This window comes from Hypanus sabinus, chromosome 4 (assembly GCF_030144855.1).
Source record: "Hypanus sabinus isolate sHypSab1 chromosome 4, sHypSab1.hap1, whole genome shotgun sequence".
Taxonomy (NCBI): Eukaryota; Metazoa; Chordata; class Chondrichthyes; order Myliobatiformes; family Dasyatidae; genus Hypanus; species Hypanus sabinus.
This window is the reverse complement of record NC_082709.1, coordinates 113,353,640-113,371,554: the sequence shown is the minus strand read 5'-3', so window position 1 is coordinate 113,371,554 and position 17,915 is coordinate 113,353,640. Positions and strand designations below refer to the sequence as shown.

The 17,915-nt window shown below is 45.6% G+C and overlaps 1 protein-coding gene across 12 annotated transcripts in view; it reads right to left on the bottom strand.

Annotated features, from left to right (window-relative positions):
* LOC132393113 (protein Shroom2-like) overlaps positions 1–17,915 on the bottom strand; it is a 241,546-nt gene that overhangs the window by 15,307 nt on the left and 208,324 nt on the right. For 10 of the 12 annotated variants that reach the window (XM_059967932.1, XM_059967930.1, XM_059967936.1 and 7 more), the window contains one exon: positions 1,897–2,562. In XM_059967932.1, the coding sequence (XP_059823915.1) occupies positions 1,897–2,562 (666 nt within the window). The remainder of the gene's footprint in view (positions 1–1,896; positions 2,563–17,915) is intronic. The other 2 variants (XM_059967931.1, XM_059967942.1) reach the window with 1 other exon arrangement.

Sequence of the window (17,915 nt, the reverse complement as noted above, 5' to 3'; positions counted from 1 at the left end):
GTTTTGGGGTACTTGGTATGTGCATGATAAAATAGGCCACAGTCAGCATGGTTACCTTAAAGGAAAATCTTTCCTGATAAATCTGTTGGAATTCTTTAAAGATATAATAAGCAGCATAGACAAAGGAGATTTGGTTAATGTTGTGTACTTGGATTTTCACTAGGCCTTCGACAATGTGCCACACATTAAGCTGCTTAACAAGTTAAGCGTCCATGGTGTTACAGGGAAGATACTAATGTGTATAAAGCAGTAGCTGACTGGCATGAGGCAGAGAGTGAGAGTAATGGGAGTTTTTTCTGGTTGGCTGTCAGTGACCAGTAGTGTTTCACAAGGACCGATTCTTTTTAAGTTATATGACAATGATTTGTATGATGGAATTAATGGCTTTGTTGCAAAGTTTACAGATGATATGAAGATAGGTGGAAGGGCAGGCAGTTTTGAGGAAATAGGCTACAGAAGAGCTTAAACAGATTAGGAAAATGGGCAAAGAAGTGGTAGACGGAATACAGTATCATGAAGTGTATGGTCATGCACTTTGGTCGAAGAAATGAAAGGGTTGACTATTTTCTAAATGGAAAGAAAATACAAAATTCTGAGATGCAAAGGGGACTTGGGAGTCCTTGTGCAGGATTTCCAAAAGGTTAGCTTGCAGGTTTAGTCAGTGGTGAGGAAAGCAAATGAGATATTAGCATTAATTTCCAGAGGACTGGACTATAAAAGCAAGGATGTAATGTTGAGGCTTTATAAAGCACTGGTGAGCCCTCACTTGGAGTATTTTGAGCAGTTTTGGGCCCCTTATCTAAGAAAGGATGTGCTGACATTGGAGAGGGTTCAAAGGAGGTTCACATAAATGATTTTGGTACTGAGAGACTTATGATATGAGGATAATAGCTCTGGGCCTGGACTCACTGGAATTCAGAAGAACAAGGGTGACAGATTGGGAGAGTCTAAGACCAGCGAACACGGCCTCAGAATAGAGGGGCATCCTTTCGGAATGGAGATGAGGAGGAATTTCTTTAGCCAGAGAATGGCAAATCTCTGGAATTCATTGCCACAGGCGGCTGTGGAGGCCAAGTCGTTCAGTTCATTTAAGGCGGAGGTTGATAGATTCTTGATTGGTCAGGGCATGAACGGATACAAGGCAGGAGATTGGCGCTGAGAGAAAAAATGGATCATCCATGATGAACCGACGGAGCAGACTGTGAGCCAAATGGCCTAATTCTTCTCCTGTATCTTATGGAGTCACAATCTGGAACACTCTGTATTATAGTTGTACAAGATGTTGGTGAGGGGTGTCTGAGAACTCTCTACAATTTTGGCTACCTTGTTACAGGAAAGGCCTCACTAAACTAGAAAGGGTGCAGACGATTTATGAGAAAGTTCTCAGGACTTGAGGGCCTGAGTGAAAAGGAGAGTTTAGGCAGTCACTGCCAGGTGACCTCACTCCGGTTTATGATATCATGAGGGACATAAATAGGGTGAACAAGCACAGTCTCTTTTCAAGGAAAAGGGAATCAAAAACTAAAGGGCACAGGTCCAAGGTGAGAGAAAAAAGACTTAACAGAAATCTGAGGGGTAATTTCTTCACAAAGAGGGTGGTATACCTGTGGAATGAGCTGCCAGAGGAAGCGTTTGAGGGAGGTACTTTACCAGCATTTAAAAGACACTTGGACAGGTACGTAGGGAAAGGTTTCTGAGCGATTCGGGCCAAAGGCAGGTCAGACTGAGATGGGAGCGTGGTCATGTTTCTGTGCTATGACCTGGCAACAATTTACTAAGCTGCCTGCCACCATTCCCAGAAGGGTGGTCAGGAGTGTATGTCAGTACTGACCAACACAGAGGCACCCGGGACCCCTTCAGGCATGAACTTCAACTGAGCAGTTAACAGATGCTCACTTGGTCTGGCTGTCATCCTCCAGGGCGAGCGGTGGCTTATCGGTTAGTCGCTGTGGGGCAAACTGTGGGGAAGGAGACCGAGGAGCGTCCACTGTTGGCGTCGGGAGGCAGTGAAACCCTGGGCTTCCTTCACTCCCCTTGTCGCCTCTTGTGTTCCCCAAGCAGGCTGCACCCTCCACGGGGCCTCTGGCCAGCCGAGCCTCGTGCAGGTCACTCCCCGCACTGCCCTCAGAGCCCGGCAGCAGATCAGTCGGTGCCCAGGTTGTGCCCTCGCAAGCCTGGTCCAATGGAGCCGTTCTGGTCGGGGGCACAGCTGTTCCAGCTGGGGAATGGGGCTGCTGCTGCGAGTGTCCGTCCACTGCCCGCTTCGTACTGGCTGCTGCCAGGTTCTCCTGCTCTTCAGCCACGGCCCAGGTTTGGCTCAGTTCCTGGCCTTGGGGGCAGGGATCTGGGGTGTCCTCTTCGGCTCTCCACCCCTCCTGGACCTCAGGCTCCTCGGGATAATGGTTCCCGCTCAGCATGTTGGCTGGGTGACCATGCCTCCCCTGAGGCAGATGCTCACGGGTCTGCGCAGGCCTCTCCGGCCAGGTCTGTCCCAACTTTGTCTTTGTGTGGAACTGCTGCCCCTCGGCTCTACTCTCCAAGCTCCCAGAATCCAGGTGTCTGCTAGTTAAGAAAAGAGATCGTTAGCATTAATTATTTACAGCTTCCTCAATTGAAACTTGGTAATGCAAAATGAGACTGATTGACACATTGCGTCCACGTCAGCTCTATGAAAGCCAGCTAAATGCCCAACTGCTGCAGATGGAAAATTGACCAGTACGGCAGAAGAACAGGCCCTACAGCCAACATTGTCTATGGTCTAGGCCAAACATGATGTATATCCCTCCAATCGCTGAATACTTACATGTCTGTCTAAAAGCCTCTTAAACACAATTGTATTTAATTCCACCATTATCCCGGGTAGGCCATTTCAAACACTGACAACTCTGTGCAAAAAGAAAATGCCCACACATTTCCCTTAACCTTTCACCCTCTCACCTGGAATGCACATCCTCTAGCATTTGACATTTCTTTCCTGAGAAAAAGACGCTACCTGCACCGCTCAGTCTTTGACACTCCAGAGAAACAAGTTTGTCCAGTTCTTTCCTGATAACTCCAAATGTGAGGAGCATTCTGGTAAAATTTTGTACCCTTTCCAAAGCTTCCACATTTGTCCTGTTAAAGGGGTGACCAGAATTGCACACAACTGAGATTGAAGTTGCAAATCAGGCCTTCAACAGCTAGAGTGAGGAATGGATCAAAGATCTCAGTACTACTCTGTTGATTACACTACTCTATTTCAGGCAGGTGGGGCTCGTCAGCCTTGGGCAGCAGCCCGCCTAGGGGAAGGAAAACTCTGATTTTGAAGCTCTGCTGCCTTGTGGCCATACCCACCTGTGGGAAAGGCTTCAGGAGTAAACCCCGAGGAAGAAATCTGGAGCTGGGGTCCCTAAGGCAGTTTGATGTCCCTGCCCTCTGTGACGACACTGGTGCCAAGCTGTATTGGTGCTTGCCCTTCCCTTGGACTGCATCAGTGACGTGGAGATGGGGAACCACTGCACGGGCAACAGCCGGTTCTTCCTGCCAAGGCTTGCGCCCTGGAGAGGACACAGCCCACCAGAGGCGCAAACTCATGATCCCCTGTGATCGGCGGCTGCCTACTAATTGATTATATGTGGCTATTGAAGGCCTGAGAGTTCTAATCACTGCGATAATTACAAACTGTATCTCCAAAATAATTATATGAAGTGAAGCAATAATTCTTCAACTTAATCATGAATCAATGTTCATATGACCCTTTTAAGGGTTTCATTGCTCACAATTTGGTCTCATCTAAAATGTAGAAACTGAAAAGGATAAGGAACACGTACAAACACGTTGGAGGAACTCAGCAGGTCGGGCAGCATCCATGGAAATGAGCAGCCAACGTTTCCAGCTGAGACCCTTCGTTGGGACTGGATAAGGAGATGGCTTTGCAGAACACATCCTATTCTGTCCACGTGGGTGACCCTGAGCTTCCTTAATTATCACTCCAACCTCCCTAACTTAGTCCTACGCTTTTTCCCGAAGCCCGGTGAGAGCTCAAGCAACAACATCACATCTTGCGACCGGGTACACAACAGCCCTTGTGGCACAATGCTGATTCAGGTCACCAGCTTGTGTGGCAGGGCACGGAACGCACCAGCAGCCAAGGTGACTTACGCTGACAGAGGGGTAGGGTTGGCATCTGGGGTTGAGAGACATGCCTGATGATGAGTCTCACACCCTGTCAGACATCTTGGCGCACAGATCGGTAGCATTATCTGCATTTGGAGATCTCAAGGTGAGCTAGCAATGAGTGCACTGTATTTAATATTTCAGTAATTTTTGAGTAATATTGTTTGATTCAGCATTCTTTGTTTCTTTACAAAAGTCATTATGGGTTATATGTGAGACATGTGTGAATGGTGCCAGCTTGCCAATTGAGAGCATCCCATTAAAAAAAGGAACAGAAAACTAAATAGACAAAACATATCCTGCTCCCATGACTGTTTTTCGATTAGTTTCTGGAGTTACAAACCAGAGCAATGTGGACTCCACCTCATGCCTAAGCCCAACAGCTGGTTCATTCCTCGAAAGGAATTAAGAAGGTAAACTTCTGTAACACCCTGCACAAACTCGACGAAACTTTTCACAGCCAGTAACTGCATGCTGTGCAGTCACCAAGATAGGAAAACTGGCAGCAAGCTGCCACACACACAGTAGTGACCAAACAATCTCCTTCAGGAACTGAGCGTGTCGTTTACCTAAAATATTCACCCTCCATAAATACCGCCTGACCTGCAGGGTATTTTCAACACCTTCTCTTTTCATTTTGTACACGGTAGGGGCAGACTCTTTTGAATGTTTAAAATGCAGACACCTGAATGGCAAGGGGTGCGGTGAAAGGTGGGCATGCGGAATTGGAGTTCTAGTCGGATCAAGTTGACCGTGGAGCAGGCTGGAGAAGTGGCCGAGTGTCCAAGTGCTCTCCGAATCTCAGTGGGCTTCATTAGATAGTGATCTCCTGGGGGTAATTCTTCTCCCCCCCCCCCCGAAATGATGCACTAGGATCTCTACGAACACAAGTGTCAAGAAATGGTTGGAACTGGCCACTCAGCCCATCCAACCTGCTCCTACGTTCAGTAAGGTGATGCCTTGCTGGATCTTGGCCTCAACTCCACCTATTCCTGTCATTCTTTACCCTGCTATTGAGTAAAATAGTCCAGTCTTGAAGGCATTTAATGAGTCAGACCACATAGCTCTCTGGGGTACAGAATTCCAGTTGCAGATCTTCACCAAGGAGAAGTTCCTCTTCGTCACTTTCTACCACAAGTGGTCCCTTATCCTGATGCCCTCTTTCCTGCTGTATGATTCTCCAAGATTCACCTGCCTTGCCCAAGGAAATACAAAACGCATGGTTCTATGACAGCAACTCCCTCATCCCAGTAACTAATCCAGTGAAGCTTTGCTCACTAACTATTTCAAAAGGGGACCAAAAGGGGACACTGTGCTCTCGCCAAATCCTTGCCCGCTTGCACAGGAACACAAGGAAATAGAGAAGGAAGAAGCTACCAAGCTACTCAAACCTACACCACATTCAATATTATCACGGCTGTTCTAAGCCGGCCGGCCTCAGATCTCCTTCTGCACCAGTTCCCCACAGCTCTCAGATCCTTCATCTTTCAAGTAATTATCTACCTCTGCCTTAAATACACCTAATGATCCAACCTCCGCCCTCGCGGGGCCAGGAATTCCAGAGATCGCGACTCTCTGAGAGGAAGAAATACCTCTGCATCTCAGTTTTAAACGACCGGCTTCTTATTTTGTATCCACATCTGTTGTTCATTATTCTCCCACTTGCAGCTAGATTCCCCCACAGTTTTACAAAAGCTGTCCCTTGGCACAGTCTCTGCTGCCTTCTCCCACCATTAACTGCCATAAGCAGAGGGTGAAGTACAAGGAGAAGTCTTTGTATTTGACTCTCCTCTTCTATGTCAAACCTACTCAGTTTTCCAGAGCCCTAACCACATGCAGTTTCTAAATCACAGCTCTGCTATTCACACCCACCCATGTTTAAAAGGACTCTGCAGAGCTGCTCAGACCCTGACCTTTTGAAAGCAGGAAAGGAATCAATCTTTACTGAAAACTCGCCAAGGTTGCTCAGTTTATGGACGCCAAGGTTCAAGCACAAAATTGAATGGTGCCTGCTCTGACCAGACCCACATATGTTCTGGTACATCACTGGGAAAAAACTGGACTTAAAAGGTAATTGATTTCCTGATCCTGGCAGAGAGAAACTGCTTTAGTGATATTGACTAAAAGACAAGGATAGCTAGGAGGTTCCTTAAATAGTGCCAGTAACCCTTTCACAGTTACACATAGGAGTGGTAGTGAAATTGTCTTCATCAGTGAGACTTGCAATCCCCCAATTTGCCCCGACTGGTATCCCACGTGCTGACAATGAAATGAAGCTGTAAATTTTCTCTTCTGTGTGTAAGGAGGTTACACTGTGTGCTGTTGGGAAAGTTGTATTGCTGTTTTCTTTGCAACGCAGAACACCGGTACTATTCTTCACTAATCTTCTGCGCTCGATGCTGGGATGGAGTTGCGGTCGTAATAATCAGCATTTTTGCTTTGTCTGTTCCAAACAAGGTTTGGGCCTGGTGTCAGTTAAAGCATTCAGAGCAATGAGGAACAGAGAAATGACAGCATTTCAGTGATGTCATCAAGCGCATGCAAGTGGGGCAAAAGGGGACTGAGCCCCGCGTTCTGACTCACACAGGGCTGCATTCAATTTCATGCAACATGCAGAACACCTTACAGTTCAGAAGCAGCAGAGAGAGAAAGGATGCTTCCAAGAACAAGTTGCACCCAATGGGAAGAACCTGTGAAGTGTGAAATAACCAGAAATCATGAGGGCCAGTTACAAAGCTGACAGATTTCCAAGCTTCTCAACAATCCTGTGCCTCTGAAAAAACAGCAATAACAAGCACAACTGACCAAGCCTTCTCAGAGAAATACAAGGAGAAAGAATTTTGCATTGGCATAGCAGCTTTCAAAAGCTATACTGGTTTACAGCTACTTCAGCAGGAGATGCAGTTGCTAATTCAGATACAGCCGGTAGACAAGTAATCACCTATTTAGGTTAACCAATTCCTGAATACTGAGGAATACATGTTGACTAGGGCACCTGGAGAAACCACTCTGATCTTCAGAACTGTCCTGTGAGACTTGTACATCCAGCTGAAGCAACAGGCTTGCCCTTGACTTAACTGGACATGCTTATGTGCCGTGATATTTTGAGATTAAGCAAGAGGTGGTGTGGATAGTCAGAGGCTTTTCCCCAGGGATGAAATGGCTAACACGAGAGGGCACAGTTTTAAGGTGCTTGGAAGTAGATACAGAGGAGATGTCAGGGGTATGTTTTTTTTTACACAGAAAGTGGTGAGTGTGTGGAATGGGCTACCAGCGGTGGAAGTGGAAACGATAGTGTCTTTTAAGAGACTCCTGGATGGCTACATGGAGTTTAGAAAAATAGAGGGCTATGTGTAGTTCTAAGGTAGGGACATGTTCGGCACAGCTTTGTGGACCGAAGGGCCTGTATTGTGCTGTAGGTTTTCTATGTTTCTAAAGCATTAAGGCAGAAGTTCTCCAGGGGCTGATGACACATAACCCAGAATACTTAAGGAAGAAAATGAGGAGATTGCTGAGGCTTTGACAAAGTTATTTGTGACCTCATTAGCACCGGTGAGGTCCCAGAGGACCGGAAAGTAGCAAATGTTGTGGCTTTGTTCAAGGATAATCCGGGTAATTATAGTCCATTGAGCCTCACATTAGCGGTAGGAGAGCTGTTGAAGCTATTTGTGGATACTGGGAATAAGATTTGCGCATGTTTGAAAAGCTATAACCTGCTTAGGGATGGTTTGTGCAGGGCAGGTCATGCCTTACAAATTGGAAGGAGATTTTTGGGGAGGTGACCAAGGAATTTGATGACGGTAAAGCAGTGGACATTATCCATTTAAATTTTGTAAGGCATTTGATAAAATCCCTCATGGTAGATTGATTCAGAAGTGGTTCACCAAGAGGACAGAGAGTGGGGTGGGAAAGTGAATATATTGGCTGGAGGTCTGTGACCAGTGGTGTTCTGCAAAGGCCACTGCTGGCACCTCTGTTGTTTGGATACATATCAATAATTTGGTTGGGAATGGAGACGGGTGAATTAGTACAGTTGCAGATGACACCAAAGTTGGAGATGCAGACAATGTAAGAGACTGTCAAACAATACAGCGATATAGATCAGTTACGCGCAGAAAAGTTACAAACAGTGTTTAATTGGGCACATGTGCGTCGTTGCACTTTGAGTGGTCAAATGAAAGTAAAAAGTATAAATTTAATAGCAGACCCCTTAATAACACTGAGGTACCAATGATCTTGGAGTTCACGTCCAAAGTTCACTGAAAGCCACTATGCTTTAGAAAAGGTGGCAAAGCAGGTGTTTGGTGTGCCTTCCTTCACTGGTCTGGATGTTGAGAATAAGACGAAGGGAATCGTGCTGCAGCTATGTAAAACTTTAGTCAGAGCACACTTGGAGTGCGGTTTGCAGTTCCGATGGGAGGATGCACAAAAGGTTTATCAGGATTAGATTAGAGGGCATGAGTTGTAAGCAAAGTTAGTTCTCAGAACCAGAATCAGGTTTATTATCACAGACGTACGTCAGGAAATTTGCTGTTTTGTGGCAGCAGTGCAGGGCGATACTTTAGAAGTTACTGTCAGTTACAATAGAAATATGAAAAACTAAATAGTGCAAAAAGCAATCAAAGTAGTGAGGTAGCATTCATGGGTTCAGAGACCATTCATAAATCTGATGCTATAAGGGGTAAAGCTGTTCCTGGATCATTGGGTATTTATCTTCAGGCTCTTGTACCTCCTTGTAGATGGAAATAACGAGAAGAAGGCATGTCCAGAATAGTGAAGGTCTTTAATGATGGATGCTACCCTCTAGAGGCACCCCTTTTTGAAAATGTCCTCGATTGGTGGGACGGCTCGTGCCCATGACAGAGCTGACTGAATCCATGAATACTACCTCACTACTTCATTATTTCTCTTTTTGCACTGTCTAATTGCGCGCGTACACACACACACACACACTAATATTGCATTGTACTGCTGCCGCAAAGACAACAAATTTCACGACGTATACCAATGATAATCAACCTGATTCTGATTCCTTCAAAAACGTGCCACAGCATCTTTTAACCGTTTGCTTAGAGAATATTTAGGGTCCTGGTGCCAAAAAAAACTTCTGAGGGAGTTGTGCTTGAGAGCGAGAGGTGGGTTCAAGGGAAGGTGCATTACTAGCTGAGTCAAAAGAGGAATCTGATTGTTAGCAAGCAGACAGTGTGACCAAGGCACCCGTTCCTTCTCAAGTTTCAGTGCACCAGATGCGGCAATTATGCTGAGGGAGGCTCCCCACAGTAAATAAGATCACGTGCTTCCAGGGCCAGTTTTAGTGGCATAGTTTCAAGCCTATCAGTACTTCAGTTAGATTTCACACAGGGAGGAGGAGAGACAGATGACGCATTGGTCCCTTTTGTTTTCCTACAAACTGACTGCAGCTGAGGTGCTGAGAAAACACAGACTTGGTCCCTTCGTGTGGAAGGTGACCGTGGAAAACCAGGCTCTGTAGCATTATTATTCTTCCACGTGTACCTCTGACCCAACAACTTAATCATTAACTTTCACATTATCATGCTCACTCTGGGGGGGGAGGGTGTTTATGGATTTATAGCAGGCAGGTGTGTACACACAACCCCGTATTCTGAAACACTGCAAAGGGAGCAGCAGCCTCAGGCTAGCTGAAGCCATACTTGCAAAACCAACCCTCACCTCTCCAAATACCGAAAGGCCTGCTTAGAGTGGACTTACAGAGGATGTTTTACGAGACCTATGATCCAAGAGCACAGCCTCAGAATAATAAAGCAATGTCGCTTTAAATGAACTGTTGTGGATTTTTTTTCAGCCAGCGGGTGGTGAATCTGAAGAATTCATTGACCCAGAGGTAAAGTCATTTGGTGTACATAAGGCAGAGATGGATAGGTTTTTGATTGGCAAGGAGATTAAGAGTTACAGGGAGAAGACAGGAGAATGGGGTTGAAAACAAAATCGGCTGAGATTGAATGGTGGAGCAGACGATGGGCCGAATGGCCTCATTCTGCTCCAATGGTTTCCACTGCCAATATGCAAAAGCCACACCTTGGGGAAGGCTTTCACTTCATGTACTGAAGCTGCCCTCCGATGCCCTGTAAAGGCATCAATATAAAGGGTGAGCTTGGGGCTTTTGCTCAAGCACATTTCATTCCACCACTTGCGATCAGTGGAAGGAATCTGACCCTTTTTCCTCTCCTGAATCCAGAGGCATGGACACTTAATATAGTTCTGGTACCTCTGACCCTCCCTAAACTAGGTCAGTGGGTCACTAGGGGCCAATTTTGTTGGTAACTCAGGCACACAGTTTATCCCAGGCCACCACTCAGTGAAACACCCATGCATTCCCTTGAAATTGTTTCCCGACAATACATTGCTTTTACTTCCTTGAAGTTATGTTCCCCAGGTCAGAGAGGGACACAGGCCGCACAAAGGTGTGGTCACTTTCCTCTACAGACCCCGGGGGCACTGCAGCATCGAACCCCAGCCAAGCCTGCATGCCTGTGCTTCACCTCACCGAACATGCCTCCAGTCCTGCTCTATTCACTACCTCCATCCTAGCCCCACTCACCCATTGCTCTCTCCTTTCCCTTCTCACTCCTTGTCCCTAACTCCATTCCTTCATACACTCAAAGTGGAGCCTGGATCTGGCTTCAAATAGACCTTCTTCTCTCTTCCATAACAACACCCCCAGCCACAGCCACACTCCTGAAGTTCCAAATCTCTGGTTTCGAAACGTTCCACTGCTGTCAGTGCCCAAACCCTGTCCTTTGACCTCCATTCCCCCTCTCTCTTTCCGCTGTTGCTTCTAACCTCCCTCCCTGCTCTCTTGTCCACGTATTTCCATGTGTGACTTGGTGTAAATACAAATTGTTGTTACTCCATGCTTTAATACGGATTTCAAACTCAACAACTTACATTAACCTTTTAAAAGAGCGCTGGACAAGTAACTCTCCTTTTATATACCTCAAGTGCCAGACAAGCAAATGTCAAAGAGCTTTCACTCCTCATCAGTCCCACTCGACTTCTCTCACTGGTGATGTTGCCTTGTGATTTATTGACTTCAATTCCTTCTGCATTGGCCTCAGTTCCTCAACTAACCGCATCTTTCGCACACCTCCATTCTCCCTCTATCCATAATATTGTGAAGATTTTCCCGCAGAAGGTAGTGGATTCAGCCCAGTACATCACAGGTAAAGCCCTCCCAAGCACTGAGCACATCTACATGAAACACTGTGGTAGGAAAGCAGCATCCATCATCAGAGATCCCCTCCACCCAGGCCAAGCTCTTTCCTCATTGCTGCCATCAGGCAGAAGCTACAGGAGCCTCAGGACTTGCACCATCAGGTTCAAGAACAATTAATACCACTCAACAATCAGGCCCTTGAATAAAAGGGGATGACTACATTTACTCGCTCCATCGTTGGGATGTTCCCACAACCAATGATCTCACTTTAAGGACTCTTTATCTTGTTATCTCATGCTCTCATTATTTATAGCTATTTATTTATATTTATATTTGCACAGTTTGGTGTTTTCCACACTCTGATTGATCTTTCATTGATCCTGTTATAGTTACTACTCTACAGATCTGCTGAGTGTGCTCACAGGAAAATGAGTCTCAGGGTTGTATATGGTGACATACATGCACTTCAGTAATAAACTTACTTTGAACTTTGTTCTGCAACTCTTCGTTAGCCCCCTTCAATGTTATGTTAATTGCCCTTGCAGCCTTCCTGTTAATGACCACCATCAGCCTTTGTGGTCTCCAAGTGTGGTGCATCTCTCCACTCCCCTCCTCCACCACCTTCTCGCTTTACACACGTACTCTTAATGCATTCATTATCCTGGCAACTTTCCCTGCAAGTCAGAGTGGATATGATTGTGGTCAGTGTGGGTCGCCGAGATTGAGCTGGAATGGATCATTTGTGGGCGACTCCTCCCATCAGTCCTGCTGCCAGTACCCAGCTTGAGCTGGGAAACGCTGTCATGGTTTCAGTCACTATCTATATTTCCTGCTCTCCTTAAATAGAGTGAGAGATCAGATGCACAATCAAGTGGTGTGACTCATGACAAACATCATGCCCCACGTCTGACTCACTGGCTGTCAGTTTTCAGCAGCGCTTTCATCTGCCTGTGCACTGCTGACCTGTCAGGACTGCTGACCCTTGCCTTTCCACGGCCAGCCGGACAGCACGCATGAGACCATCTCCAAATTCCCAAGATGCTCCGCCACTTGACAGTGCATTTAAAAATCATCTATATTTGTGAGAATGGAGTCATTTGAAGTCCAATATGAGTTAGAGTATTGATACTAATTAATTATTCTCATGTATATTGAAAAAGTAGTGGATATGGCCCAGCCATCATAGGTAAATCCCTCCCCTCCAATGAACACATCTACATGGAGCACTGTCACAGTAATCCCACATTGCCCAGGTCATCCTATCTTCTCGCTGTTGCATCAGGAAGACGGTATGAGCGCCTCAGGATTCACACTACAAAGTTCAGAAACAGTTATTACCCCTCAGCCATCAGGCTCTTGAAACAGTGGGGTAACTTCATTCAATTAAACTTCCAGTTCAAGATGGCACTGATGAAGCACAGTGACCACTTGCTGGCAGCAAACACAACTATTAACTATTTTATTACTCACACTTTTTCTCAAAAAATGGGGTGACCTTAATCAACAGCACGTAACTTGAGCATTCGAACTGCCTGTACAACCCGACATTTTGTGGTGTGAATTGAAGTCTCGGGGGTGCAGGATGGCTGCAGTGTGGCATGTACGGACCAAATCGGGGCAGTGAGGCCCGGGCCTGAGGGTGCGGAGCAGGCCAATGCACGGCCACTGCTGGGGCGGGCTTGCAGTGGCAAATCCGAGGGTGGCGGGGCCCGAACCCAAGAGCGAGGAACTAGGCAATGTTTAACCAACTGAAGTGCCAGGCCAGACACTGGCCAACTCGAGTCAGTGGGTCGTGGGCTGAGAGCGTATCGAAGCAGGTCAGATTGAAAAGGTCACAGTGTTGGGGCCGGAGGAGAGGGACATGTTATGTTTTCTGGCTTCAAAACAATCAAACTCATTCAAAGGAAGACACGGAAGTTTGAAATGAGAGTCTAACTTCATGCTTACTTTAAGCAAGGTGTGCATATATCACATGATGACTTTTGCAATTCACGTATTTACACATATAACCCATATTGAATTATTCAAGCAAGTGAGAATGCTTAATCACACCATATATTTAGAATTACTCAAATCATACTGAAATATTAAACACTTAACACTCCTCCCTGCTTTGCTATAAACTCCAACTCAATATAGAATGCATCTCAACTATATACATAGTATACTATATAATACAACTACTCTATAGACATAATCAGTATAGTAAATTTTAAATTGTCACATTCAGGCCTAAACATTTAATCACTGTGGAGGATTTCTTACTCTTGTGGAATAACGCCTCTTTCCTGACAAGGGGGATCGCTCTGCTTGGCAGATGAGACTGTGGTTGTGAAATAGTCTCAGGTCCTGTGGCCTCATCCATGTTGTAGGAGTTGACTCTGAGACTGCAGGAAGTGGTTCTGACAGCAGAAACCACTTTTCTTCTCCAACAATGGACTCTGCTCTCCTCAACTGATTGATGTGTTGTCTCCTGATGGTATCAGACTCAATCTCTGGTGTGTAGGAGAGTGGTCTAGTTCTGTCCTTAATCTTTCCAAATACTCACTTTTGATCACCTCTGTAGTTCCTCGCCAGAACTGCTCATCCAGGAGTGAAACACTGAACCCCATTGTTTGAGGAGCCATCAAATTGTCTCAGTCGTTTGTCCTGTGTACTCATTCTCAAATTGGGTTTCAGGAGATCCAAGCACGAACTCAAGAGACGACCAAGCAACAGCAAAGCTGGTGAGTTGTGTGTGTAGTGTGATGCATTGTGATATGCACGGAGGGAATTGGTGAGCTTCTGATTCACTGTTAGTGCAGTGGGTTCTGCTGACATTGCTCACAGTGCATTCCTTAAACTCTGGACAAACCTTTCTACCAAGCCATTTATAGCTGGGTGGTAGTATGTCTTATTGCATTCATTTTTAGGAATGACTGACGATGTTCCACAACAAACTGTGGTCCATTTTCACTGACTGAGAGTTCTGGAACACCAGTCTGTGTAAATGGGCTTCTCAGCTCATTGACTGTGTGTGAGACTGCAGTGGAGGCTATTGGGAACACTTCTGGCCACTGTGTAGCTGCATCCACTACTACCGAGAAACTTGTGCCCATGAATGGTCTGGCAAAATCCACATGAATCCTCTACCAGGGCAATGAAAGCCATTCCCAGGGATGGAGAGCGGGTACTCTTGCTATCTTCTGAACCTGTTGGCATCCCAAACAAGCTGCTCAATCTGCTGATCTATCCCAGGCCATCAGACAAAGCTTTCAGCCGATGCTTTGACCACACAGAGATGACCAGCATGTAACATTTTAACTCTCAGCTTGTATTGTACAGCAGCCCCATCCCCAGATAAGGCAATCTTGGCGCTGGTAAAAATGGGGAAATTTCTATTGCACATTCCAGCCAAATGGTGAGTTTCTATTGCACATTCCAGCCACTTTGGGTGGCCATATAGACCAGAGACAGTGTGGGTTTTTTTCTGGTTTCCCTTCGGATCATCTCTGCCATGATAGGGAGACTTCCGATTTGCGTTAGGGAGAATACGTCAAGAGGAGTATCGTTCTTTGTAAATTTTTCCGGTATTTCATTTTCCAAGGGTAAACAGGACAATCCATCAGCATTTCCATGATCAGTCAAACTCTTGAATTCAATCTTGTAATTGTGTTCTCAAAGAAACAGAGACCCTCTCTGCATTGTGCTGCTGCTATCAGTGGGACGCTCTTCTGTGGACAGAAAATGGCCACGAGTGGTCGATGATCGGTAATGAGGGCAAACTCTCTCCCATAAAAGTACTGGTTGAAACATTTTACATCCCAAACCAGACTCAAGGCCTCTTTATCAATCTGTGGGAAGCAGTTCCCTGGGGCACTCCCTTCCATCTCTGATAACATGTGACTAGACTGCACCTGCACCGTTAGGTGAGGCGTCACAGGCAAGCTTCACTGGATGATATGGATCATAATGTGTGAGGACAGAGTCTGACCATTTCCTTTACCTTTTCAAAAGCCATCTCACACGGCGTTGTCCTTTGCCAAATCTTCCCGATCTGCAGTAATGAGTGAAGCACAGTAGCCAGGTTTGGCAGGAACCTGTTTTAGTAATTGACAAATCCTAAAGGACCACAACTGTGACACATCCTTTAGCCTTGGGACATCTGCTACAGTTTGAATTTTCTCAGTACACTTGTGTAATCCTTGGGCGTCAATAGCGTGACCACATTAAGTGATGCTTGGTTTAAAGAATTCACACTGGCTGTGTCATGCTCTGAGCCCATAATCTTCTAATCTTTTTTACACTGTCTTGAGGTTTGAGATGTTCCTTGTTATCCTTACCAATGACAATGATGTCATCCAGGTAATTGAATTGACTTTATTACTTACATCCTTCATATACACGAAAAGCAAAAATCTTTATGTTGTGCCTCTGTTGAAATGTGCAATATGCAATTTATAGTATTTATAATAATTAGTAAGTACAACAGGATAGTCAATATAACATAGAAATACTGTTGTATCAGCATGAATTAAGCAGTCTGATGGCCTGGTGGAAGAAGCTGTCCCTGAGCCTGTTGGTCCTGGCTTTTATGCTGTGGTACCATTTCCTGGATGGTGGCAGCTGGAACAGTTTGTGGTTGGGGTGACTTGGGACCCAATGATCCTTCGGGCCATCTTTACACACTTGTCTTTGTAAATATCCTGAATAGTAGGAAGTTCATATCTACAGATCACTGGGTTATCTGCACCACTCTCTGCAGAGTCCTGCAATTGAGGGAAGTACAGTTCCCATACCAGGCAGTGATGCAGCCAGTCAGGATGCTCTCAATTGTGCCCCTGTATAAAGTCCTTAGGATTTGGGGGCCCATACCAAACTTCCTCAACTGTCTGAGGTGAAAGAGGTGCTGTTGTGCCTTTTTCACCACACAGTCAGTACGTACAGACGATGTGAGATCCTCGGTGATGTTTATGCCAAGGAACTTGAAGCTGTTCACCCTCTCAACCAGATCTACTTATGGCAATAGGGGTTAGCCTGTCTCCATTCTCCTGTAATCCACAACCAGCTCCTTTGATTTTGTGACATTGAGTGAAAGGTTGTTTTCTTGACACCACTGTGTCAGGATGATGACTTCTTCTCTGTAGGCTGCCTCATTATTATTTGAGATTAGGCCAATCAGTCTGGTGTCATCAGCAAATTTAATTAGCAGACTGGAGCTCTGGGTGGCGACACAGTCACGGGTATACAGGGAGTAAAGGAGGGGGCTTAGTACAGCCCTGAGGGGCAGAAGTGAGGGAGCCCACTCTTACCACTTGTTGGCGATCTGACAGGAAGTCAGGGATCCACCTACGCAAGACAGGGTGAAGGCCGAGGTCTCTGAACTTCTTGTTGAGCCTGGAGGGAATTATATTGTTGAATGCTGAACTGTAGTCCATTAACAGCATTCTCACATAAACATCCTTCTTCTCCAGATGTGTAAGGACGGTGTGAAGAGCTGTTAAGTCGTCCGTCAATTCGTTGTGTCGGTAGGCAAATTGTAGGGGGTCCAGTGCAGGCAGTAGCAAGCTGCAGAGGTACAACACTGAGTGCCTGGGCAGTCTTGCACACCAGATCCATAGCTTTCTGCCAGAGTGCAGGTGCAGATGCTACTCCAAAAATAAGCTTATTTTAGCAATAAAATCCTTTTTTAAGTGTTTATGGTTTTAAACACTTTGAATTCTTCTTCTTATCTCCTACTGTAAGCTAAGTCCACTTTGCTGAAGATTTCTTTCCAGAAAGGTTGCAAAGATATCCTCTACCCCGGCCAAAGAAACTGATTTACTTTCAGTACTGGGATGATGGTGATCTTAAAATCAGCACAGATCCTAACTTAAAATCAGTCCAGATCCTAACTCTTAAAATCAGTTCAGATCCTAACTCTTAAAATCAGCACAGATCCTAACAGACCCATTCTTCTTGGCTACTGTGACCACTGTCGTTGCCCATGGACTCCATTCAAACTCAGAAAGAATGCCTACAGACTCCATGCGATCTAGCTGACTGGCTTTATCACGGGATTGTATAAGGCACCGGACATGCTCAGCAAAATTTGTGCGCCGCTTTCTCATTTAACAGTGTTTTACCCTTGATATGTTTGAGGTTTCCAATGCCATCACTGAACACTGCTGGGACATCATCCAGTACCTTCCTTAATTTGCTTTCATTTGGCTTCTTTATAGGAGATGTGGCATCCGAACTGTGGATGGATCTTCAATCAAGTTGCAGTTGTCTCAGCCAATCATGGCCCCACAATGCTGGTCCTTCTGTTCTCACCACATACAAGCCCAACGTGGCTTGTTGGTAGTTGTATTTCACTGTTACAAATGTCATTCCCACAGACATTACCTCTTCTCCAGTATAAGTTCTTATTTGGATATCTGCAGGCTTCGGCTCAGTATCTTTGAAATACCACTCAAACTCATTTTGTGGAATGATTGAAATAGCTCAACCAGTTATCAATTCCATTTTACTCAATTTGCCATTCACTTCTGGTGTAAACCATGTTGCTTGTCTATTGCTAGTTTCACATTGTAAGTCTCAAGGT